The sequence below is a fragment of the Microcaecilia unicolor genome, chromosome 1 (genome assembly GCF_901765095.1).
Source record: "Microcaecilia unicolor chromosome 1, aMicUni1.1, whole genome shotgun sequence".
Taxonomy (NCBI): domain Eukaryota; kingdom Metazoa; phylum Chordata; class Amphibia; order Gymnophiona; family Siphonopidae; genus Microcaecilia; species Microcaecilia unicolor.
In genome coordinates this window covers 429,796,827-429,823,531 of record NC_044031.1, presented here as the reverse complement: position 1 = coordinate 429,823,531, position 26,705 = coordinate 429,796,827, and the positions used below count along the sequence as shown (strand labels likewise).

Below are 26,705 nucleotides of genomic sequence, written 5' to 3'. Positions count from 1 at the left end.
GACAGGACTGCTAGTTATGTAGTCAGACTTAAGTGATAAACTTACCTGGTTAACCGGATAAGTACCCCGATTTAATTGGTTATGCAGTAGGCACTAACTGTGAATATTGAGCAAAAATAACTGGTTAAATCCAGCTGAATAATAGTCACAATTAGGCGCTAATAAGCTATTTAACCAGACAGCAGCCATTTCTGGTCAGTTAAATAGTTTTGAATATCAGCCTTGACGTTGGAACTGTTTTGCAGCACTACTTAGAGGCGGAATATCTGTTGATGGGTGATATTGGTGTGGTTGTTCATGCTTATTATTCGAAATTAGACCATTGTGTAATCTTTGACATTGACTCCTGGAGAAGGCCTTATGGCTGAAACACGGGTTGTGTTGAGTCATTGATATCTATTAATAAACTTTTGCACGGCACCACTGGTTTGGGACTCCTTTTATCACCTTTGCTGTTTGTGTGCTGTTTATCACCCCCAATCATTTTGATATGTTGGCTCCTACGCCTCTGGGGCCACCCTCTCTTCCTTAGCGAGAGATGCAGCTACACAAAAAAATCATGACTAGGATAAAATCTCATGCATGTAAGGATATGGGTTGGCAACATCACAATGCCTCCAATAAAAGATGTCCAATCTAGGCACAGAGTTAGCATGAACTACTTGCCACCTCTCGTGACTTACCTGCTTTTCTCGGTCTCTGTGTCGGAAAATACGGAGTCAGCACCTCCACTATTGCAAACCTCCTCCTCCTCCTCCACATGAACTTCATCCTCAAAGTCAGAGGTATTCAGGAAATCAAAGCTCTCTAAAGCGCTCTCAACTGTTAGACTTATACTGGAAGACCTGCTTCGGTTTACAACTGGCTTGCACTGCAAAATCAGAATGAACCAGTGAAGACCAAACACATTTCTGGCAACAGGTAAATACAGAAATAAAGACATTGCTAAATAAGAAAAGGATATAACAGTAGTTTCCAACTAGAGCCTTTCTTCAGATTTGCTTGGTAGAGGAATTGGATTTAGGTGTGACTCTAATAGACACTGTTAAAACACAGTGCCTAGGGGCATGTAAACAAGAGATCCTCATTGTTCTCCAGGTGTCTATCTACAGCAGATTGATACCTTTTACTGGTCTGTATGCAAAGGTAAAGATAGTAATTTACAGCTTCCCCTATATATAAATGATATATTTAGACTATAGGATTAACTGATTTTCCTACCCAATGGGAATCCAAGGGGTCCTTTTACTAACATGCTCTGAAAAATGGCCTGCGGTAGTGTAAGCGTGTGTTTTGGGCGCGCGCAGAATCATTTTTCAGCGCACCTGCAAAAAATGCCTTTTTTAAATTTTTTGCCAAAAATGGACGTGCATCAAAATGAAAATTGCCACGTGTCCATTTTGGGTCTGAGACCTTTCCACCAGCCATTGACCTAGCGGTAAAGTCTCATGTGGTAACCGGGCGGTAATGACCTACGCGTGTCAAATGCCACTTGGCACACATCTGATACACGCGTCTGAAAATAAAAATTATTTTTCAGACGCACGTATCAGACGCGCACCAAAAATGAAATTACCGCAAGAGCCATGTGGTAGCCGGGGAGTAACTCCATTTTGGCCTGCATTGGGCATGTATAGACGCTTACGCAGCTTAGTAAAAGGGCCCCCAATTGTTTAAAAAATATCTTTATATTTTATTTATCAAACTTATTAATCACCTATCATTTTTAATTGAATCTATTTAAGAACAGCAAAAATACAACTGGCCAAAAATCCTGTAAAACAAATAGGGAGAAAATGAAAAGGGGAAGAACAGTAAGAGAAGGCATTAAGCACATAAGAGAGGAAAACATGGGCAACAACAGAGAGGATGGTGTAAAGTGGCTTGGCCCTTCAGCCTCAAGGACCTCAAACAGGCCAGATTTTCAGGATATCCCTAATGAATATGCTTGGGGAAACATTTGCATACAGTGGAGGTAATGACCACGCAAATCTCTCTCGTGCTTATTCATTAGGGATATCCTGAAAATCTGGCCTTTTGCTGTCCTTGAGGACTGAACTTGGTCAAGTCTGGTGTAAAGGAAGGTTTTGCTGCTGAAAGCACTTGATTCACTAAAACACGGTAACTTGCACTACCATTAAGCTAATGACTGCATTATGTGTAAAGGGGCCAATTCACTAACCAATGTGCCAGGTAATTCGTGTTAATGGTAGCGCAGCTGGTGATTTTCTGCCAGGATCCCAACCTAGAAGCTTTTGTCACCAAACTGGCACATTTCTGAACATGCAGCAGGAGTGGAAAGTGGAACTGCCCGTTCACTCCAACCTGGTACCATTTTTTTTTATAAATCAGAAAATTACCACTGTTACAATGCAGGTCGTGTGAATCAGCCAATTAAGGTTTAAATTGAGTCACATTCCCTTTACATTTCAGATTTGTTTTACATTAGCTTGGTAACAAGTACATCTTAGATATTTAACTGAACGCTCATTACTGCAGCCGAACTCATAAAATTCACAAATTGACAGAATAGATAGTTCTCAGTAGTCTACAGTTTTGTGCGTTGCCTCTGTACTGTCACAATAAATGGGCTGAAACAGAGGCACCATTATCCAATGGCCAAGGTGTCATCTCTAGCTTTTGGTATTTGCTACAAAAGAAACTAAAAGAAATCTCTCAAAACATTTTCTGGGAGATCTGAATAAGATGACTTCATTGATCTTTTATGCACATAAAAAAAAACCCAAAAACCCAAAGCAAACAAAAAGACATCCTTGTCAGAAGTATTAGTGTTTACTGAAAAACAGGTCACAGATGTTTGTCAAGGCTTGTGCCAGTGCTGAATGCCATGAGATCAGCCACACTTCTCGTTACAGTCTGCTTAACCTCCTCATTTCCACTTGTAAGCACTTTAGATGTTTGCTCACTTCAATTTCATATTCACATGTGACATGTTCTGTTTCAAATTTCTTTCTTTGTTGGCATGTGCAACATTTATCTACTGCTCACTGTTTTGAACTAATCTTTTCATAATATGGAAAATATCTGCTCTAGTTTATATGTTGAAAAATCTCAGGTATCATGACCCACAAACAGTCCAGTATTATTAGTAGCTAATTGGATTCTTACATTATGGCTTGTAATCTACATAAGAACTGCCCCACTGGGTCCATCAAGTCCAATATTCCGTTTCCAGCAGTGGCCAATCGAGGTCACAACTACCTGGCAAAATTCCAGAATTCTAGCTTGTTAAGAATGGTTTAATGGACTTTTCCTCCAGGAGCTTGTCCAAACCATTTTTAAACCCAGCTATACTAACTGCTTTTACCACATCCTCCAGCAAATGAATTCCAGAGCTTAACTGGATGTTTGAGAAAAAAAAATCTGTAATTTGTTTTAAATATGCTAATTAGCAACTTCATAGTGCATCCCCTAGTCTTTGTACTTCTTGAAAGAGTAAACATACGATTCTGGTCTACCTGTTCACTCCACTCAGTATTTTATAGGCCTTTATCTTATCTCCCCTCAGCTGTCTCTTCTCCAAGCTGAAGAGCCCTAGCCTCTTTAGTCTTTCCTCAAATGAGAGTGGTTTCCATCCCCTTAATCATTTTAGTCACCCTTTTTTATGCCTTTTCTAAATCCACTGCATTTTTTTTTTAGATGTGGCAACCAGAATTGCTCATAAAATTTGAAGTACGGTCTCTCCTTAAGGCAATACAGAGGCATTATGATAGTCTCAAATTTTATTCTCCTTTCATTTATTAACAATTCCTAAATAAATAAATAAATCTGAGGTTTATAGTGTCATAGTAAATGGAGGCAGGTAAAGGCCAGTATGATTCATCTAGTTTGCCCAGTAAGGTGGTTAGTGCTGTACGTGCCACTCACTTTATGTGGGTTACATCCCTCTAGGCCTTTATTTATAGTTATACATTTCTGATCATGATGGCTTGCATGATGACATTTGCTACCTCTTTCTACTTTCAAAAATATATTATACTGTTCTATTAGGCCTCCCCAGAAGTAAATCCCTTGCCTGTTATAAATGTTTGAAAAAGAAAACAGCAGAGGCAACCAAAATGACCCGACACAGGCTGTGTTTCAGCCTATTGGCCTGCATCAAGAGTCTAAAGTTGAGAAACTAACAGTAAGATAACAAAAAACAATAACCTAAATCAAATTTGTTTTATTAAATTAAAAAATTAATTACAAAATAGAACACCATACTAACTCCCCTTTTTACAAAGCTGTGATAGTTGAATGGGCTGTGTCGGCATTACTGCACTGGCTGCTGCTAGTTTGACTTTGTAAAAGGTGTGTGGGGGGGGAGGTGGGGTAAGAAAGAAAATAAGAATAAGAGCACATATCACTACCTAAAATACATAGGTAAAAATAATAATGATAATCATTAGAATACGAGTAAAAATAGAGTGGAGGAGTGGCCTAGTGGTTAGAGCACTGGTCTTGACACCAAAGGTGGCCACTTCAAATCCCACTGCTGTTCCTTGTGATCCTGGCCAAGTCACTTAACCCTGCATTGCCTCAGGTCCAAAACTTAGATTGTGAGCCCGCCAGAGACAGAGAAATACCCAGTGTACCTGAATGTAACTCACCTTGAGCTACTACTGAAAAGGTGTGAGCAAAATCCAAATAAAATAGATTAAAACAGGAGCTAACAAAAACATCAACAAAATTTGACACTATTGAATGTATTAAACACTAGTTAAAACATTTAAAATGGAAGAGCATGACAGCATATTCTAAAACAAGGTGAACCCTACCAACAGGTATAAACAAGTAGAATAAAGGTACAATGTACAGCTGAATAATCTTTCCATAATCAGAATCAACACATTTATGAGTCAAAAAAACTAACAATGATTTACAGAAAGCTTTATGTGAACAACAATCAAAATCCACTTTTCAAGCTTTATAACATAAATGAATAAGGAATCCATTGTTGTAAAAAAAAAAAAAAAAGTATAGATGAAAACTATAAATAACAATTTACATATCTGAAGATCACAGTTGTCATTGTTGCGCTCAAAATTCAAGCATAGGAATCCCTGATAACCTAAATAGCCGCAAATCAAATCACCAAACAACATTCAATTGAAAAGAATCAAAAATGAAAATAAAATTTCAAGTAGCACTTGAGACCATGGGGTAATCAGATTGCATGAAGTGTAAGTGTCAAAAGAATAGGTAAACATAAATACCAAGCATACAAACAAATACTGTGCCATGTGAAACAATATTAAATACCGTGAAATGATAAAAAAGTGAAAAGATAAAAAAATGAAAGTAAAACAACAGCGATAGGGACCAGTCTTTGTATTTAGAAAGTCTAATTAAATGTGAGAACATGTTGAAAATATGCAGAAAGCCATAAAAGCACTGCCACAAAAGAAATGTATTTAAAGATTATGGTGAAGAAGGTGTGAAAGGAAACTGCAGTGTAACAGAAGTATTAATATAAAACCAATATAAAAAATATTAAAAACTTCTAAAGATTTAAATCATAAAAAAACACATACTGTATATAATGAATAACTCTGATCTTGTTCAATTATAGAAACCCAGGGGAATGGACTTTTACAAAACTGCCCACATGATATGTGGATAGACACATGTACTTCAGTCTGTATACATATACCCCCAAATTCCATATAGAGCAACTAAAGTTGTGCGTGCAAATCTGGGTATATTCTGATTTATGTGCGCAATTCAATTGCTTAACAAGCCAATCAGCACCAATAATTGGATGCTAACAAGCAATTATCAGCACTAATTAGAATTTACATGCACTACTCACTAAGTAGTCAGATCTCATAAGGGGGTGTGGCCCTGGGAGGAGCATGGGCGGGTCGTGGGCATTCCTAAAATTTACATGCAGTATTATAGAATAACCCATTTTGGGGGAGATTCTATATATGGCACCTGGAAAATCCACGCAGAAATCATTCTCGCCTAAGCATATTCTATAAGATGTAGGCATGGTATATAAAACACACTTAGTTGATATCCCAGTGCCTAAAACTACGCACATCCATTTACACCAGCGAAATGTGGCATAAATCCCTGGGTGTAGATTTATACAGACTGGGCCATATTCTGTAACAGCTCACATAAATTTGGGGGTATATGTATACAGACTGAAGTATATGTGTCTACCCACATATCAGGTGGGCAGTTTTGTAAAAGTCCATTCCCCTGGGTAAAGCACTGATTTAGCTTTGGGAATGGCTTTGCAATGTACCCTTCTATGACTGTTCAGAGCCATTTATACTGAAGTTTTTAGCCGTAAAAGATGTATTAGTTGTAAATATACTAACCTTTAGAATATCTTCCAAATCCATTAACTTCTGTTCCAAGGCCTGAAATTCTTTATAAAGGTCTTTATGAGGCTCCAGAGCCAGAAGAAGCCCTTGAAGGGCTTCTTCTAAGCTTCCATCTAAATATGACCTGTATCCTTCCGATTCACAACTTACAGAGCCCTCATAGTGTGGCTTGTCCTGTGTCCTTGGCACCTCTGTTGAGGTCAACCTTTTCACCAGCTGCTTGGTGATGTTCCCTTCAGAGGTATCCAGCTCTACAGGCTTCAGTTCAGAAACCTCATCAGGGTCTTGTAAAAGTGACACTGACACACAGGTATCTAAAAACAGGTTACCACTGGCTGAAGCTGGAAACTCTTGATTGACACTGGATACTGCTGTCTTGGATTCCTCCTTCTGATCAAGGTGATCTAATTGTGTGGGCAAGTCTTTCAGCTGAAATGTTGGGTCTGTAGAGGCATTGTCCGTGGATGGGTGATTTGATGCCATGTCCTTCGGAATGAGACCTGGAGGAGTGATGGTAATTTCAGGGTTGGAAAGACCAAGGGCCATGGAGGAAACAGTTGATCTGGAGGGTGGGGTGCAATCACCATTGTGGAGATCAGCAAAACTGAGAGACAATGGTCTTTTCTCGTTGGCTGTCTCACCATTTTCAAAGACATCATCAGGCAAATTAGACTGAAAAGATAATAAAGAGAAAAATATTAAGCCTCTTTTTTTAAAATAAGAAATGAAAAGCTATGCTTTTATATGGCCAGAGCAAATGAAAGAATATATAATAATGTAAAAGAAAACACTCAGCTAGGAAGCCCAGAGACAGGATGAGTCAAATAAAGTTTTACTAACATAAGGCTGTGGTCTCAAACTCCAGTCCTTAGTTTGGATTTCGGGACAACCAAGCTATGTAAAGATACTGTATTAGAGCCACTGAACTCAAATGAATCTCGTGACTGTGTGTTTCAAATCCAAAATCCCAGGCATTAATAGATTTAATGGTGCCTTTGACCACAGTGACTTATGAATTAGAAGACAAAGACAGTGGTACAATTGGTTACTAGACTGAGTGTTGAAAGTGTCCTAACAGAGTTAGCAAAAGTGAGTTTGGAGAAATGTGTGCTTAGGTGTGAATGGAAGGTGGGCAGTGATGGAGAATCTTGATATTCTGAAGGAAGATTCTTCTAAAGATATGGTGCCAGGACAAAGAAGGCAAAAGAGTATGATGAGCTGCCCTCATTCAAGAATCTTTATTACTACTACTACTACTATATTAGGTGTTATTTCTATGCAGACAACATTCTGTTAGTTTCCTTACAAAACCCCTATAACCCTGATTTGACTCCTCTGCAGAACTACCTTGATAAGGTGATAACCTGGCTTTTCTCCCATTATCTCCTTTTTAAACCAACAAAAAACAGTGGCACTGTGGGCAACTGGCCACCGCACCTACCCCATACTTTCTCCCATGATTCAAGGAATACCTTTTCACATAGTTGATTCTTTCAAGTATCTTGGTGTTCATATCAATAGCGCCCTTACCTTTGCTGCTCATATCTCTGATACCATAAAGAATAGTTTTTTTCTCACTTCACCTTATCTGTTCCCTCCATCCCTACCTTACTGGCGAAAGTTGCACTACACTTCTATATGTCCTGGTGGCTTCTAAGTTCAACACTGTAATATCATATACGCCGGCCTTCCACTTATCTCACCTAAGAAACTCCAAACACTGCACAATACGGCTATTCACATCCTATCCCGAGCTAAATGGTTTGATCATGTCACCCTGCTGTAAAAATGTCACCATTAGCTTCCCTTTAAATCTCAAATCATTTGTAAGATCCTCACCATCACTTTCCATGCTCTTCATTCAGCATCCCCTCCTTACCTCGTAGCTTTGATCACGTCCTACCGCCCCATGTGTGTCCTGCGCTCTGCTTTTGATTCTCATCTTGCTATTCCTCTGGTACATATGGCTAGGCTAGAGTCCACTCATCACTCAGCTTTCTTTCACCTCACCTGACACCGTCTTTTTGGAATTCCCTCCCTCCAGACTTGCAATCTGAACTTTCTTATCCTCTTCTGCTGTCTCCTAAAGGCCCACTTGTTTTCCCTGGCATTTAATGACTCTCCTTAACTAGCTTTTCAACTGAGGGGGCCACCCGGATGAGGTTCATTTGATGGTCAGTATTTCCTCCCCTCTCCTCGCTCTCTCTCTGTCTCCTCCCTGTTGTTTTCCTCCTTTCTTATTTTCCTCAGTACTGTGAAAAGGCAAAGAACTAGTTTTCACAGTACTGTACACCGCTTTGATGTTTTCTGGCTAAAAGGTGGTATAGCAAGTAAACATAAACATGAGAAACGTTTTCAGAGGAGTACAGGGAGGGTCCGTTACGAAGCACCTAAAGGGTGAGACAGGCGGCAGTGCTGGAAAATGGTATAGCAGAGGTAGGGGATTGCCAGGCCATAAATATTCTGTAAAGTGAAAAATAAGAATTTGAGTGGGTTTGGTATTTCACAGGCAACCACTGAAGGAAGGATCAGAAAGGAGAGGCTGAGGAACAGCAAAGAAGTAGAGAAAGAAGGCATGCCGCCAAGCTTTGAAAACACTGGACAGCATAGCCCAGTTGGTGCAGAGGGACCTAGATTTGATTCTAGTCTCAGGACTTTTGCACCCTGAATCCAACTGTCCTCATTTTGGAAGCTCATATAAGCAAATATAGCTGGCTGTGACATGAACAGCTCAGAAAGAACACCAGATTTTTATGTATGAAGTTGCTATTTTGTTTGGTTCTAAAATAATGGAACTTTAAGATTCCTTTCAAAACTTAAAAACAGTATAAGACTGAAGGCTTTCTCTCTTTAGGAACATCTGCAGGGGCTCAATGCAAGCAAAGAAATTTTAGGGGTACAGGATGAAAGCATGGATTTTCCTTGGAAATGTTACATCCTGGGTATTTAAGGCAGCAAAATAAGAGAGGAGGAGTGGCCTAGTAGTTAGAGCATCAGTCTTGCAATCCAGAGGTGGCCAGTTCAAATCCCACTGCTACTCCTTGTGAGCTTGGGTAAGTTGCTTAACCCTCCATTGCCTCAGCTACAAACTTAGATTTTGAGCCCCTCTGGGATAGAGAAATATCCAGAGCACCTGAATGTAACTCACCTTGAGCTACTACTGAAAAAGGTGTGAGCAAAAAAAAAAGTAGATGTGGACAGAACAGCAATCCAAAGACAGATAAGGCAAAAATCACCCAAAGAAACCCAGTGCTGTTTTGCTGAATGTTGTCAATAGATGGGTTTTGTAGCGTCATATCTGTGGTCCAAAGTATCCAAATTTAAATGAAAATCCAAGATATCCAAATGTATGAAGATATTTTTCTTCATAATGCATTTTTGTTTTCAGGTGAACATGAAAATCGGAACTGCAGCTCTTAAAAAACCTTAAGCAGCTTTACCATAGATGCGCAACACTAGGTTTCCTTCATGGTAAACAGTTCCCACCAGCAGCCAATCAGCAAAAAAGAAAAGGGTGGAAAAAGGTAGCCTCCTACCCCCCAAAATTAAGACTAGTGCATGCATGTATAAAAGCCACTTGACCCATATCACCAATTCACCACACACATCTTCCCCCTCCCTCTTCCCAACCCCCAGCAGACTCACATATCGCTCATAGCCTGCGCTAGGCCTCAGCCTGAGCGATGGCAGATCACTAAAAGAGCGACTTCTTCGCAGCTTGTCAAAGAAAGTGTCCTGTAGGGCTTCCAGAACTGACAACCGTAGCCTGTTTTGTGGAGGGTGCAGCCAGTTCTTTATTAGTTAAAGCAAGAAGGGGGAGTTAGTGAATGCACACAGGCATAAGCGCCAGACTCAAACATGGTTTTAAAGATGCTAATTTTAGAAGGCTATATAACCAACAGGACTTCTCTTGATTTTTCTTAAGAGCTATGACTGAACACAAAAAAAGGCATCAGAAAACTATTATAGCACAATGGCAATGAAGTGGTGCTCTGATCTCACTTATAAGACAAACAGTGCAGATAGCGCTTCACTTGCTAATGAGAACTGGGGTAAACACTTAGAAGTCAACAGCCCTCACAGAAGTGCCCATTAGAGATTGTTAGTAAATGAGCCTAGACTGTGTAGTGTTTACTAAAGCCATTGAAGTTCTCATTAGACAAACACTCAAGGCCCCCCCCCCAATTGAACTTACAAAGAAGGAGTGGTCCTTGAAGATTGGAGTTTCTGGAGTCCCCTGACTGTATATAGAGGCCCTTCTTTGGAGAGCTGATGCCTTGTTTACATTGCCTGTGGATGGAGTCAGGTCCTCACTGTCAAATGGACTGCAAAGCAACATTAATTTCCTTAGATCATGAAAGAGTGGCCTCCCAGAGTAAACTGTTTCCAGCCTTTTTCACATCATAGTATGAGTTCATTTTAGACCAGAAACACGCAGAGAGATTTTTTTAAATAAAAAAGTAGTGCTCACCATGCAGCAATTCAGAGGAGCACCCTATCAGCAATACTACTCATCTGGTATCATTTAAAAATGCAACTGTTAGGCCATTGTTTTTTTAATTCTTTAGGCTATCTCACTGCAATTCAGTTACCTCTTATTGTCTGGATCCAATTGTTTCATTTTGACTATCAAACATGGCAAGTGACGGACTCACCTGCAAATGCGCAGTAGAGACTTCCCTCTCTGTCCCGCTCTCACGTCAAGACGTGATGATGTCAGAGGGCGGAACAGAGAGGGAAACGGAGTCGGACGCTGCCGCCTGGAAACGAACATCGCGCGCACCAACCTCCACCCTCCCCCCATCCCCGCCGCCGCTCCCGCCCCCCTTCGTACCGGGCCCCCTGCACTGACTTGACAGCGCCTCTCACCTCCTTTCACACAGAGGTGAGAGGCGCTGTCAGGTCAGTGCAGGGGGCCCGGCATGGAGGGGGAGGGAGCGGCGGCGAGGAGGGTAGTTGGAATTCTCACCCGTTTTAACAGGCCTAACGGCTAGTGATTTCATAAATTACATCACGCATCCTGCACAAACCAATCGGAACCCATTCCATGTTAAACAATTCTTGATCCTGTCAAGAGAGCCACAGGTACCTCATATTGCCTGGATCTGATTGGTTCATATTGACTATGATTTCCATAAATAGCATCCTGCACAAACCAATCAGAACTCATTCCATGTGAAGTAATTCTTGATGCAGCTTTGGATCACGGCTGCTCCCACAGGTACACTGTAAGGAAGTTGCTTGAATAGTTTGGAAAATAAAGAATCAGAGGTAACCATTTTTAATTGATATAGCATGGACAGTTCTAAAATTCTGAACAGTACCATGTGGGTATGGCTCTCTTACAGATTCTGCTCAAGATGCTGAGAAGAGCTGTTCCCATAGACAAATTTAACAAGCTGCAACATGACCCCCCACACATCTCTTTTATACATAAGGAATGATATACCTTATTGAAAATAATTTGTTATAGTTGCGCTACATAAGAAAGTACATAAAACATTCTTGTAATATTATACTTAACATTTTACTAACTTCTTATGTTAGTAAGAAGAAATCCAAAGAATGGATTTCTATCATTGATTTTTATTTATTTATAAGTTTATTACATAATTCACAAGTATCCACTTGTTTCATGAAAAATAGAGAAGCACAGATACAGAAACCACATCTAATAAGAAACATTACAAGAGGAAAAGAATACATTCCCCCCCCCCCCCCCCCCCCCCCCCACTGTGTTTCACTTCCTTAGACCACAAAGATTTGGGACAGGGTTAAATAGATAAGGAGATCAAAAGAAGAAAACAAAATTAAGCTTACAAAAAGCTGAAAAAGCAACAACTTGCATATATGCCACAAGTAAATTCAAGAACACTGTAATATGTGAGGCCACCGCTTGAAGTCTCGGCAGCCATTTTAAAGAAACAGCAGCAGCAAGCAGGAAAGAATGGGCATCTTTCCTGCCTCGAAGAAGCCACCAGACCACCAGGATGCATTGAGGTATGTTCGGGAAGGGCACATGACACCTTGAAAAATGTTTTAGTGCTGCTTGGATGCTTTTTTATTATTATTTTTTTTTTAGTAATAATTGCCTTTCTGCATATTTGTTTTGCAAAATATCTTCATGCACCTAAAAAATAATCACTTCAAAGGACATGACCAGCTGCAAAACCAAGTGAGAATTTTTATTCCTACTGTACATCCACTTTTTCTGACATTAATTAACAAGAATACCACTCTTGCTGCTGCAATCAATTCTTCATAGCTCTCAAACTATCCCTTAATCCACCTCACGATGATAGAAAGTTTGTATTTCCTTGTATATCCATTGTAGAGAGACGAATACATAAGAACAACTACTAATTTCTCTCATAATATTAAGAACTTGAAAGATATGGTACATACGATGAGGTACATTCAGAGAGAGGGCACCCAGGGCTGGAGGGGAGGTGGATGGATGGAGTCATGGCTAGGTTGGTGGGTGGGAGGGGGCTGTAAAAAGGGTGGAGGAAGTATGGGTGCAGGGAGGAAGGAGGATGGAATAAAAGATTGTAAGAGGGACGTACATGGAGGGGGGAAGGGAAAATGGGAATACAGCACATGGGATAGAAGGCGATGGAGAGGAGAGGGGGACATGCTACTCATGGATGGGAGGGAAGGGAAAGGAAAGGGGGGACATGCTGCTCATGGATGTTTGCTTTTTTGGAAATGTGTATCTTTTTAAATTTTGTATTTAGCAAAGTACAGAAAATGATTTATTTTACTTTTACCAGTATTTTTGCTGCTTATAGAATCTGGCTTTCTGGGAGGGGGGTCTAGGTGACTGTGGTGCAGTATGGCAGGGGCGGGTCTGGGTGTGCTGGGAGCCAGAATGGAGGAGATTACTTGCGGTGGAGATGGGTTAGATTCCTGCTGGGATGGGTTAGATTTCTGTCCCCGTGCAACTCTCTAAACCGGAGGTGACAATGAAACGTCATGCTCTAATGAACTCAGCAGCTCCTCCTGCTGAGCCCATGGCAGAGCTCCCTCTGGGTTGCTCTTACAGATGCTGAGTAGCGAAGCGGTCGAGTGTTTGCTGTGTCAGGGAGGATGCCAGAGTAGGCGGCAGTAAGCCTCTAACAGTCCCCTCCCACTTAGTATGGGGCATAGTGCTTCAAGGAAAATGAACCAAATAGCAAAACTCACAAGACTAGCTCGCCATCTTGGCCACTCCCTTTCCATTGTAATAATTGATTTAAAACTTTTTCCTCTTGTTATAACTTAGTTTATTGTGAATATTGTGATTTTAGGAGTCCTTTTACTAAGCTGCGGTTAAAAGTAACTTTACCACAGTTGGAGGAGTAGTCTAGTGGTTAGTACAGTGGGTCTTGACCCTGGAGAGCAGCATTTGATTCCCACAACAGCTCCTTGTGACTCTGGCCAACTCACTTTATCTTCCATTGCCCTAAGTACAAAATAAGTACCTGTATATCAAACATATAAACAGCAAGTGACCGACTCACCTGCAAATGCGCAGTAGAGTCGGAACGCTGAGAGTGTAGAAGTCCAAGCCCCGCCTCCACCAGCAGTACAGCCCAATAGGGAGGAAGGCTTGGACATGGGCGAGGAAATCGGAGGACGAGGAGGGAGCAGGGAGGGAAGGAGGGGCGGAACTGAGGGAAACAGACGCTGGGGAGAGGGCAGTGGAGAGAGCACGGTTGGTGGACGGGGGGTGGGGGTGGGGGGGGGAAGCCATAGGAAAACAAAAAACTAGCCCGTTGTTACGGGCTTAACGGCTAGTAATATATAAACTGTTTAATTGTAACCAAAGGAAGGTGATATATCAAGTCCCATCCCCCCCCCTTTCCCTTACACCAGTCTTTCCTGTGCACTAAGGCTACTTTTACCGCAGCAGAAAAATGGCCGATTTTCTATTTTTTAAAAATTAATGGCCATGTGCTAATTTTGCCATTCGTGTGCGGCTATTAAAAAAAATTAGCACATGAGCACTTACTGCCATCTATTTTGTAGGTGGTAAGTCTCACGTGCTAATCCTGTGCTAATCAGTTAGCATGCAGCAATGTGACTGTGCTAACTGATTAGCACAGAAATGCCACCTCTCTGCCCTGCAGACACCCCCCCGCTGCACGAAAAAAAAAATCAAATACTTTTTAGAGCGTGGTTTGTGTGCACAGATCCAAAAATTACCACAGGATACCTGACTGTATCCCATGGTAAGCACACACTAGCGTTTACCACAGCTTAGTAAAAAGACTCCTTAATTATCTTATAGCACATGAAATACACATAAGTCAGTACAGAGTTCCAGTCAACGATACAACTATATCATAAAGGTGATGGGACTCCCTGACCACCGAAGCCTGCAGTCTCTGTGGGGACACATGGAGTTACGGGAGATATGTTCCTATGGCATGCGAGACAGTGCAAAGGCAAAGTATAGTTGCTAGGGCCAAGATCAGGTTGTGAGTTAGTCAAATGGGGTTAGAGTACCTTGGAATGGTCTAGAACAACCCAGTGAAAAGGTCTACAGGGAAAGAGAACAGGAGGGAAGTACTTCATACTATAATGGAAAGTAGTATGAGTGGCAGGGGACTGTTAATACTGTATATGCTAAATTAAACTATCATAAAAACATGCTTTACTGTGTTTTCCAGTGAAGGCAAAAGATAAAATAATGCTGCAGGAGGCCATTGACAATTGTTGCTGTATTTTGTTCCTCACACTTCTATTAGGCCTATGTATACAATCTTGCCTGTAGTGATGTGCTTGTCTACTTTGGAAAAATGGTATTAATTTGGTTTTATTTCTGCTGTTTTATTTTGAATTGTGCTATCCTTTCCCTTCAAACAAAGTTTCATAACCCTTGATTGCCACATCTGACCAATCTTCTTTCCTTCTGCTTCTTTTCTGTTTTGAAAACTGCTTTTGTCATAGCTTTTCTTTATATCTTTTCTCCTTTTTTTGTCTCTCTTTTCCCCTGCTTCTCTTCACATATTATCTAGGTCTCTGACACTTTGCTGGAGTCTCCAGAATACTCAGTATCATAAGCATTCTCTTCCCTGAGTCTTCTCTCACTTCCCTGTTAATCTCTCTTTCCTTTTTCTCTCCTTTCCCCTTTCCCTCTTTCCCTCTCTTTCATCTTCTTTTCCAGGTCAGAAAGATCTCTGGCTCCAATCTGATGCACTGATGCAATGACACCCATTTTTGGCTAGAATGATTGGCTCATGTGTGCAGGGATCCTTACACTGCGTACTGGTCAAGTGCTTAGTTTCTCACTCTGTCCTAATCACCACCCTGAGTGCAAAATATGCTCTGGAAGAGTTCCTATGGGTCTTCCCAGAGAGACTCTGAAAAGCATTTAGGCTGAGACAAAGTATGGATTTCTTCAGTAGTTCTTTTATCCTTAAATAATGCTCTAGACCCAGGGCAGCAAAGTTTTTACAACAGTGGACTATGTGATCAGAAATCCATATGTATGCAGCCTGCATCATTTTCTTTTTATAGGGGGCCACATGGGCATAATCCATTTGTGTGCCGGCCTCATAATAGTTTAGCCTGTTATGTTATTGTTAAGTATCATTGAGTCAGTGTCGATTCATGGGGACCCTGTGGATAGTTGCCCCGAACTGTGTTGGGTTCTCTGTCAGGCGGCTAGGGTGGCATCCATAGCTGTTGTTTATTTATTTATTTATTTGTTGCATTTGTATCCCACATTTTCCCACCTATTTGCAGGCTCAATGTGGCTTACATAGTACCGTGATGGCGAACACCAGTTCCGGTATGAGAAATACAGAGTGGTAGTTGCGTTAAAGTACATGAGTTACAGAGTGAATTAGGTGGTTAAGAGAGAAATTAAGTATCCTGGTCTGGTAGCAAGTTTCGTTGTGTTGTATGAGTCGGGTGTTTAGGTTGGATCATTATGGTATGCCTTCTTGAATAAATTGGTCTTTAGTGATTTCTGAAAGATTGTTATGTCATGCGTTGTTTTCACGACATTTGGTAATACATTCCATAGTTGTGTGCTTATGTAGGAGAAGCTGTTTGCACATGTTGATTTATATTTTAGTCCTTTGCAGCTTGGGTAATGGAGGTTTAGGTATGTGCATGCTGAACTTTTTGTGTTTCTGGTTGGTAGATCTATTACGTCTGCCATGTAGGTTGGAGTCTCGCCATGGATAATTTTGTGGACCAGGGTGTAGATTTTGAATGCAATTCATTCTTTGATTGGGAGCCAATGTAGTTTTTCACGTAGGGGTTTAGTCCTTTCATATTTCGTTTTTCCAAATATGAGTCTGGCTGCAGTGTTTTGGGCAGTTTGAAGTTTCTTCTTAATTTGTTCTTTGCATCCGGCGTAGATTGCGTTGCAGTAGTCTAGGTGACTTAGCACCATTGATTGTACCAGTCTGCGGAATATTTCCCTTGGGAAGAAAGGTTTTACTCGTTTAAGTTTCCACATTGAGTGGAACATTTTCTTTGTTGTATTTTTCGCCTGGCTTTCTAGCGTTAAGTTTCAGTCGATGGTGACTCCGAGTATTTTCAGGCTGTCAGAAACAGGTAGAGTGTAATCTGGGGTGTTTATACTAGTTGGTTTGTTCGTATTGTATTGTGATGAGAGGATGAGACAATGTGTTTTTTCTGCGTTGAGTTTTAGTTGAAATGCATCCGCCCATGAGTTCATGATTTGCAGGCTGAGTTTGATTTTGTTTGTGATTTCTGTTAGATCGTGTTTAAACGGGATGTAAATCGTGACATCGTCTGCGTAGATGTATGGGTTGAGGCCTTGGTTGGATAGGGCTTTGGCTAGTGGGGTCATCATTAGATTGAAGAGGGTTGGCGATAGTGGTGAGCCTTGAGATACTCCGCATTCTGATTTCCATGGTGGTGAGATATTTGAATTGGATATCACTTGGTATGTTCTTGTGGTTAGGAAGCCCTTAATCCAACTTAGTACCTTTCCACTGATCCCAAAATATTCTTAATATATTATATTGATCCATAACATTGTTGGTCTTCCTATTTTGTGTTGACATTCAACTTTGCCAAATATGATGTATTTCTCTATTTATCTTTCTCTTCACATGATGTGTCCAAAATATTGAAGGAAAAAGTAATTTAAGCTTCCAAGAAAAGCTTAAGTTTGACCTCCTCTAATACCATTTGTTTGTCAGGCCACAGTATATGCAGTATTCTTTGCCAGCAGCATAATTCAAAGGCCTCAATTTTCTTCTTGTCTTCTTCACTGTGCAACTTTTGCATCCATATGATATTATTGAAAATACCACAGCTTGAATAAGTCGAATCTTTGTATGCAGAGAACTTCTCTTCAATTGAAGATCTTGTCTGGGTTCCTCATAGCCATTCTACCAAGAGTGATACATTGTTGGATTTCTTGATTACTTCTTGTTTCATTATTGATTATTGATCCAAGCAGGTTGACGTTATCTACTATTTCTATTACTTCTCTATCAAAGATGAACTTATTGATTTTACCAGTTGTCAGCATCTTTGTCTTCTTCTTCATGTTAAGGTGCAGGCCTTTTTTGAGAATACGTTCCTTGACCTTGATAATCAGATGTTTCAGATTATCTTCACTTTCAGTCAGTAATGAGGTATCATCAGCATAGCAAAGGTTGTTGATGAGTTGTCCTCCAGTTTTCACACCTCGGGTTTCTTCAAACAGTCCTTCTCTGATAATTCATTCTCCATATAGATCGAGCAGCTTTGTTATATACTATGCCTTTGCTGATTCTGAACCATTCTGCTTCTCCTTGTTCCATTTGAAATGTTGCTTCTTGATCAATGTAAAGATTATCCATGAAAACTATAAGGTGTTCTGGTATACCTATGCTTCTTAATGTGGCCAAGAGTTTGTACGATTCATGTAGTCAATAACCTGCTACAGTATGATTTTTTATTATCATAATGTTTGAATCTCTTCTGAATCTGTGATTTCTTATTCACCAAATAGCTCTTTAATGTTTCAAAACCATGTATGCTGGCTAATTAGTTTTTTGTGGTTTAAGTGGGCTGCATCCCTTGTTGAGATAACAAAAGTGAAAAACACATCTGCTCTGCCCTTTGATATTGACTGGAAAAAAGTGAAACAGCAAATTCTACTTACTACCAGGAGACTTCAAGATTTAGTTTTATGGTTCCAAGATCATTGATGTCAACAGCAACCACCTGAGGCCTTGCCGCAAACAGGTCTTTAGTTTCACAGGTCACGCTTCCTACTAGGATGTGAGTTGCCAGACCTTTCAGCTCCGTGACCTGGCAAAATAGGATAACTGTAAGTGGCATCAGTGCAGTTAAACCAACAATGTCATTTTACTGCTATTATCTTGTATCAGGCACCATCTTGCCCAGGGATATTGGCTCTATTTATTTTAAAACTGTATTTTGCATGTAAAACCTAAACCTTTTATGTTTAGAAAAACACAAGTTAAACGCAGTGCATATTCCAAGGAAACCTGAAATTAGCTGAGTTTAACATGATTAGGGTTATTCCATTAAGATCTGGGCTTTTTCAGAGCTGTTGTATGGCTTTAATTTATCACTCTCAAGGGCCTTTTTAATAAGCAGTGCTAAAAAGTGTCCTGCACTATCCCTAGCATGGGTCTTTCCCATGTACTAAAGTCACATTTAGTGCTGCCGGGAAATGAGTGACTTTTCTATTGCTACAAAACTGGCAACACTCTAATTTTCCCATTAGCGCATGGCCATTACCGGATGAGCACTTACTGACACCTATTTTCTAGGTGGTAAAGGTTCACACGCTAACCACATGCTAATTGACTAGCGTACAGCAATATAGCTACTGTAGCTGATTAGCACAGAACACACCTGCACTTCACCCCCCAGACCCGTCTCCAGCGCTAATAAAAACTATTTTTTAGTACATAGGTAGTGCATGCACATGCCTGAGTGCGCCCTGCGGTAGTGCATTTTCATCTGCGGTAAGCATACATTAGTGATTTCCGCAGCTTAGTAAAAGGACCTCTTAGTTACCGATAATTTTAGAGCTAGGAAGAGTACACAATCTAATTGTATATAAGGGGCAGAGTCAGAAGGTTGGGAGGGGGGGGATAGATGAACAGATTCTTCCTCTCCCCTGCATTATACTGCCCCCCCCCCCCCCACCAGCTCTGTCTGCTGTTTGTGTTCTATCTTGTGCTATATTTGCTAGGACTAGGCCATTTTTCTCCCTTTCTCTCGAAAATAAGCCTCTTCATAACACCTGCTCAAGAGATCTTCAACTCATCCTTGCTCACTTCTTTTCAACAAGCCATCAACGAGTCACCCCTTTTACAATACCAGCCATGTCTTCTCAGTAATATGAGAGATCTAGTGAAATGTTTTGACACAAACCCTCAGCAAAGTTTCTTATACAATCTACACTGTGAGCTACCCCTTACTGAGAATAATGAACCTACTACACCAGCATTAGAGGTGAACAGATATGTAACACAAAATAGATGAAGGAAAACATGGCATCTTTGTAGGCAATATTTATATATAAGATCTTCCTGCTTTGTTTTTCTTTGGATATATGCCTGTATTTAAGCCATGGTATCAGGTGCAATGGTATACCATCTTATAAGAGATCAGTGGTTCAGGAGAAAAGGGCTGGATGCCCTTGTTAGCTGTGGGACCACACTGTGTTCTAATAAGTTACTGCATGTCCTTGATGAATCCTGCTGTGTCATTGATTTTACTGCTTCTTCTACTTCTTTCCTAGGCTCTGCTTCCCAGGAGTCACCATGATGAAGCAAAAATATCCCTAGACCTGATAACAGGTAAAGTGAGCACACTTGCAATATTTTTCTAACAGTAGGGATAATATACTTGTTTTGCTTGTTAGAGGATAAAGGTGTTAGAATTGCAGTTTTTTAGGTAATTATAGAAAACTTAGATTGTGAGGCCTCCTGGGACAGAGAAACATCCAGTGTACCTGAATGTAACTCACCTTGAGCTACTACTGAAAAAGATGTGAGCAAAATCTAAATAAATAAATAAAAATAAAATCTAGTCCCAGGCAGTGCAAAGGTGGTGAATGTACTTGTGACGGAGTCTATAGGATGCTGTCCTTCCCCTTAAGGATATTCCCTCACAGTGTCAGAACCACCTTAAGATCTATAGTCCCCACCCAAGGGGAAGTGACATGGGAGGGGTGGAGCCAGAAGAGTAGGAACTAGAAAGTATAAAAGTAAGGGGCACAGCCAGATTTAAGGAGGCCCAGAAGGAAGCAGTGACGCCACATGGCATATGCCTCCACCATTTATGTGTGAATTGCCACTGCTACAGTCAGGTAGGCCAAGCCTCACTTGGAACCTTGCAGATTTTGTGTTTTAAGTACTGAGTATTTGAGGAACCAGACCAGGGCCAAGAAAAGTGTGCTACTGTGCTGAGAGACAGTAAGGTACACAGTGTCCTTGCAGGAGCAGGCCACACAAGGACATTGTTGCGCTATGGACTAGTTTTATGTTGCCTTTTTCTCCTACTTGTGAATGGAACAGGGCCCCGATCTATAGCTTTAATAAATGTTATTTTTCTTTGTCTGCAACTACTGTACGGTTCTGTCTTACTTGGGGGACCCTTTTACAAAGGCTCGCTGAAAAATGGCTTGCAGGTAGTGTAGGCGCGGGTTTTGGGCATGTGCTGATCCATTTTTTAGCATGCCTGTAAAAAAAGACCTTTTATTATTTTGCTGAAAATGGACATGCAGCAGCAAAATCTAAAGTGCCGCACATCCGTTTCGGGTTTGATACCTTACTGCCAACCATTGACCTAGTGGTAAAGAATCCGGACGGTAATGACCTACGCACGTCAAATGCCACTTGGTGCGCGTCCATTACATGTGCCCGAAAAGAAAAAATATTTTTCAGACATGTGTATTGGACGTGCACCAAAAATGCATTTACCGCAAGAGCCACACCGTAGTCTGGTGGTAACTCCATTTTGGGACGCGTAGACACTTACGCGGCTTAGTAAAAGGGCCCCAAAGTCTCCTGGCACCACCCTTGTTCACGTTACCACAGTACCTTAATTGAAATCAATCCATTAATGAGAGGAAGGAAGGCCATTTCTTCTCCGTCCCAGCTCTGCTTTCCATTAACTTCGATTTTCCCCTTTAATTTCCACCGCTGACGCCCATATCTCATGAATATCTAAGGAAGAGAAACACCATTGTGTTGTTGTACCACGCATGTCATCTCTCTGAGCGCACAGTTTGAAATGCTGATAGATTTTTGTGAGGGGAGGATAAGGGATGTGGTGAACTTTAACGTACTATATGAACTGTAATGCATTACCACTGTATCTATTAGTCCAAATCTGATCTCTCTGTACCTGTTTGCTTAATTCTACTTTATTACTTATGTTCTTTATGTAATACCACTTGTATCTTTCACTCTGGAATGGTGATTCAGGAAATCTAGAGTGCCTCAATTTGATTGACTGCACTTTTTTGTCCTTTAGATTGTAAGCTCCTTCGAGCAGGGACTGTCCTCTGTGTTAAATTGTACTGCGCTGCGTAACCCTGGTAGCGCTTTATAAATGTTAAGTAGTATTAGTAGTAGTAGGTGAGAAGAGAATGTGAGCTCTTGGAATGGGACAAAGCCCACTGCTGAAGCCCTGCTTCTGCACTAGCTGCAGAGATGTCTGTAAACTGGAGTTGCACAGGGACAGAAATTTCACCCGTCCTCGCTGGAATCTAACCCATCCCTGCCTGTCCCCACTGGAATCTCCTCTATCCCCGCCCGTCTCCTGTGCTAAAATAACCCGTGTGGTAAAATAACTCAACTTAACAGTTGCCCATGTTGATAACGTCCCCTTTCAGTGCTTATAGGGATTTCAATGCTATCAACCATATCCTGAAAAACAGGAGTGATGCATGTTTAAAAAACGATGTAATGAGCTGTCCTGGTGGGAGACTTTAGCTTTTGATTCCTGACCCATCCTCCCACCCTGTCAGACTGTCATAGTAATGCTTGAATGTTTTCACTTATATACACTGTCAGCTAGCACATTTGCTTATTTCCGATCTGAGGAAGAAGGGCAACCTTCGAAAGCTAATCAAGAAATGTATTAAGTTATGTCCAATAAAAAAGGTATCATCTTATTTTCTTTTCCATGTTTTATTTTGTTTGATTTCTATTGAATTCCTGATCTGGAATTCTGCTCCCAAGTCCTTTCAGGCATTGGGAAGCTCTGTTCTCAATGCCTTGAGATAGAAAATCTCCGCAGCTGCACAACAGTGCCACCTATGGGGTACTTCTATAAGGAGCCAGCTAGTTTTATTTATTTATTTATTTGTTGCATTTGTATCCCACATTTTCCCATCTATTTGCAGGCTCAACGTGGCTTACATTGATCCGTCATGGCAATCGCCATTCCAGAGTGAAAGATACAAGTGGTATTACATAAAGAACATAAGTAATAAAGTAGAATTAAGCAAACAGGTACAGAGAGATCAGATTTGGACTAATAGATACAGTGGTAATGCATTACAGTTCATATAGTACATTAAAGTTCAAAAAATGGGTCGGTGCGGTATGCCTTGTTGAAAAGGTAAGTCAAGAAGGCATTTAAATGGCAGTTTTCTAGTCATTTACATGCATAATGGGGTACTCATGTGTGTAAATGACCTCTTATAGAATGCCAACTCTTATTTATTTTATTTGTATCCCACCTTTACCCAAAGCGGGTAACAAAGAAGCATAACTTACAACAATAGTCACAGTTAATACATAACCCAGTTAACTAAAAAACAGTTACTTCAGTACACTTCCTTCGTCTAGAAAGGCCTCTAAAAATAGTGTGTCTTCAAGTGAAATATACTGAACCCAAATTGTTAACAATGGGAGGCGCGATGTGTTAGTAATGGCCAACTGTTATACAAGACTTGTGTTAAGTTACCATGAAACGTAATGTGAGGTTCATTCTGTATTGCTCTGTTGGATTTTGTATCACTTGTCAATAAAGACCATGCAAATAAAAAAAAATAGTGTGTCTTTAAGAATCGTTTGAAATGCTGAATGTTATCACACAGTCTTAAATGTCCAGGCAAACTATTCCATAGCAAAGGACCAGCAATCGAAAATGCTCGCATCTTTGTATCCACATAGTGATACATTGCTGGAGAAGGCAAACAGAGCTGTTTAGATTTCTGAGATCTTAACGATCGTCCTGGCTAATACATTTTTTAAAACATTACAAAAATAATCAGGAACAATCCCATATACATGCTGGTGTATCAACACAAGAACTTTAAACATAATTCTAAACATAACAGGCAGTCAATACATTTTTTTTAAATACTGGAGTAATATGTTCTGATCTGGACACTCCAGTATGGGAAAAGTACACGCCAATGGGTGTGAGTGGAGCATACTTGTATGTGCATAAATGATAGAATACTATAATAAACTATGTTCATGTATACATCTAGGGGCGGGCATTTCCATCAGCTATAGGGGTAGTGTGAGTGATCAGTATGTGCATTCTCTGCCTCTTGCACTAGGATGAAATAGTCACCATAACCAGTAGGTGCCCTATTACAGAATTAGCCTCCACATATCTGAGCTTAGGGTTGCATGTGGATAAGGTGCCAGCAGTCTGTGGCTCCTGGCTGGGCTAGATGAGGAGCAAGGTGGGATGGGAATCAGAAGCGGAGCCAGGTTGACGGCATGGGGGGGGAGCAAAAGCGGCACGAGAGTGGACTTCCGCCGGCACAAATTTTGAATGCAACACGTTGAGAAAAAAAAGGCGCTGGCAGAACTCCGCTTGGGGGAGCGGCCGCTCCCCTGGCACCCCCCTAGCTACGCCACCAATGGGAATACAAAATAGGGCAAACCCCTGGCTAGATCATTAGGAAAATGAGCTGGAAGCACACAACAGCAGAGGGAATCGCTGGCTCAGAAAAAAAAATATGATTTGAAAGTATAAAATGAGCATATGAAAAGTCATAATGCTTCTGAAAGTTAATAGCAGAAATACATTTGTCCTATCAACTCTAAATTTTCTTGTGATATGATTATAATTGTTAATCTGTATGTTGCCCAACCCAACCTAATGCTTTCCTTCGGATGGAGTGATCATGATGATTTAGTGATCAAAATCAGATTTGCCTACATGTGATGGTTATAACAGGACTAGTGTAAGAGCTTATGCATGCTCCGGGTGCAAACCCTCTGCCAATCCCACAGGACTTTCACCATTGATGAAGTCTGGTTTTGGATCAGTTAGGCACTGCCTGCAATTTTCCTGATAGCATCAATGTAGTCCACTCTACCTGGATATTCAGTGCCACTCACCATCTAGATAACAGTGATAAATATCTGTAATTTGTTCAAATGTAAGAGGTGACATTTTAAACATATGCAAACCACGGAGGTTAAATTTCAGGCAGCTCATTTTTTTTATTTTTTAAGGAACACCCACTCACTTCATACTGATCCCCGGGACAGAGACGAGCAAATCCTGCCAGACCTGTGGATAAAAGACAGGAGCACTGATCAATCTCTATGTGAAAGGAGCAGGTATTTCCCCAGTTATATGTACATGTTAATGACTAAGCAACATTTGAGACCAACTTCACCTTGTGCAGGTTTTTGACTTTCCCTTGTGGTTTTAAAATGTACATAAATAGTTGTGGAGTGAGACTGTGTTGGAACAATTACAGTAAGTAAGCAGTTGAAGAGAGTATGTTCCAATGGAAATGTAAAGCTCAAGTCCATTATTAGGTGTAATATATTTTACGGGCTTGTGGGTTTATTTCATCAGTATGTAAGATAACTGATTACATAAAAGTTTGATGGCTACTCTGTGTCCTTATGTTTGGTCTAATCATATTCAGCACATACTGGCAAACCTAGGGTCCTGTTTACTAAGCTGCGTTAGTGTTTTTAGCGCGCCTACAGAGCGAGCGCGAAACATGTTGGTGACTATGGGGATATTGTAGGCACGTACATGGTTAACGCACATACATGGTTAATGCACGTTAAAAACATTAACGCGCTTATAACGCTGCTTAGTAAACAGGGCACCTAATAAATTAACTGAATGGATAATTGATTATTCTAATTCTCTGTCCCTCTCTCTTGGGTTAACGGTAAATACTGCAAGTCTCTAAGGATATAACAAGTCTTTTCTAAGAAGGCAGTTCAAAACTTTCAAAAGAGGGGAATAAGGTATCCTGAACAATGTACCAGGGCCTGAGGTACACAAATATCAAGAGCACCAGGAAATATTTAAATGGCCCTGATTAAGTCATGATGAATCAGATTTAAGCACTGATCCCTCTCCCTTACCCCCTCCCCCCCCCCCAAAAAAAATATATATACAAAACCTAAAGAACTGCAAGTGCTAGAAGGCTATGCTGTCATAGTCTGTGGCTATATGTTTTGTGCAAAACATGAGAACAGAGCATAGCAGCACATAGAGGACTGAAAGGCCCAACCTATACACCCATTCTCGATGCTGTATTACAGAGTTTACCCTCAAGTCCAAAGTTCCTCTGTACTTAGATCAGATTTTCTTGAATTCTGGTACTGTTTAGGCGTTCACCATTTAGGAAGAAAAACTGATAAGGTCCCTTTCATGGTCTGAACTTCACATACTACTACAGTCTGTTGTCTTTCATCTTACCAGTTAACCCAATTCAGTTCTTGTTTTAGAATCTCCTTTCACTGGAGCATATGTATGTTTTCTGCATTATTTATGGCTTTGAGCTAAGTGAATGTCTGTATCATATCCCGCTTTCCCTTACTCTCCTTAAGTCTCATTTCTTAAGGATTGTGATGCAGACTCTGTCATGTTGGTATCCTTTGGGCTGCCTCTACTCTGTCTGTATCTATATCCCTTTGAGTAGAAGGTTTCAAGAATTAGACACTGTACTCCAGATGATGTCCAACCTACGATCTGCACTTTCTTCTGCTGGTAACGCCTCTCCTTATGTCCCCTAACATCCCACCAGCCTTTGGCTGTCCTCAACTGCACTATTTTGTTGACTTGCCAGGATCAGAAGTGATCATACTGAGATATCTCTCCTGACTGATGCACAAAACTACCTCATCACTTACTCCCCCTCCCCCACCAGCTACAGATCTCTCAAATTTCCCCACTTGAATTCTAATAACACTGTAAGGCCTGAACCGATGAACTTTGACAATAGATATTGTGATTAAGAAGAAATTGCAAAATCACCTTGTATTAGTCACTGGAATTAAGTAATAATAGTCCCATGGAGTGCAGGTTATGATATGATTGTGAAAGTGAATGAAGAGCGTGGAGTATGTTATAGTGGGGTGCACGAGTTATGATGAATGATTGATTTTACGGCATGTATTGCATTTATATTGTAGT

The 26,705-nt window shown here is 40.7% G+C and overlaps 1 protein-coding gene across 2 annotated transcripts in view; it reads right to left on the bottom strand.

Moving 5' to 3' along the window:
- The window catches only part of RIPOR2 (RHO family interacting cell polarization regulator 2), a 217,654-nt gene that overhangs the window by 46,739 nt on the left and 144,210 nt on the right, over window positions 1-26,705 (bottom strand). For both annotated transcript variants that reach the window (XM_030212149.1, XM_030212158.1), the window contains exons 9-14: window positions 24,787-24,830; window positions 21,383-21,508; window positions 18,463-18,611; window positions 10,537-10,666; window positions 6,336-7,013; window positions 684-871 (exon numbers count right to left, since the gene is read on the bottom strand). In XM_030212149.1, the coding sequence (XP_030068009.1) occupies window positions 684-871; window positions 6,336-7,013; window positions 10,537-10,666; window positions 18,463-18,611; window positions 21,383-21,508; window positions 24,787-24,830 (1,315 nt within the window). The remainder of the gene's footprint in view (window positions 1-683; window positions 872-6,335; window positions 7,014-10,536; window positions 10,667-18,462; window positions 18,612-21,382; window positions 21,509-24,786; window positions 24,831-26,705) is intronic.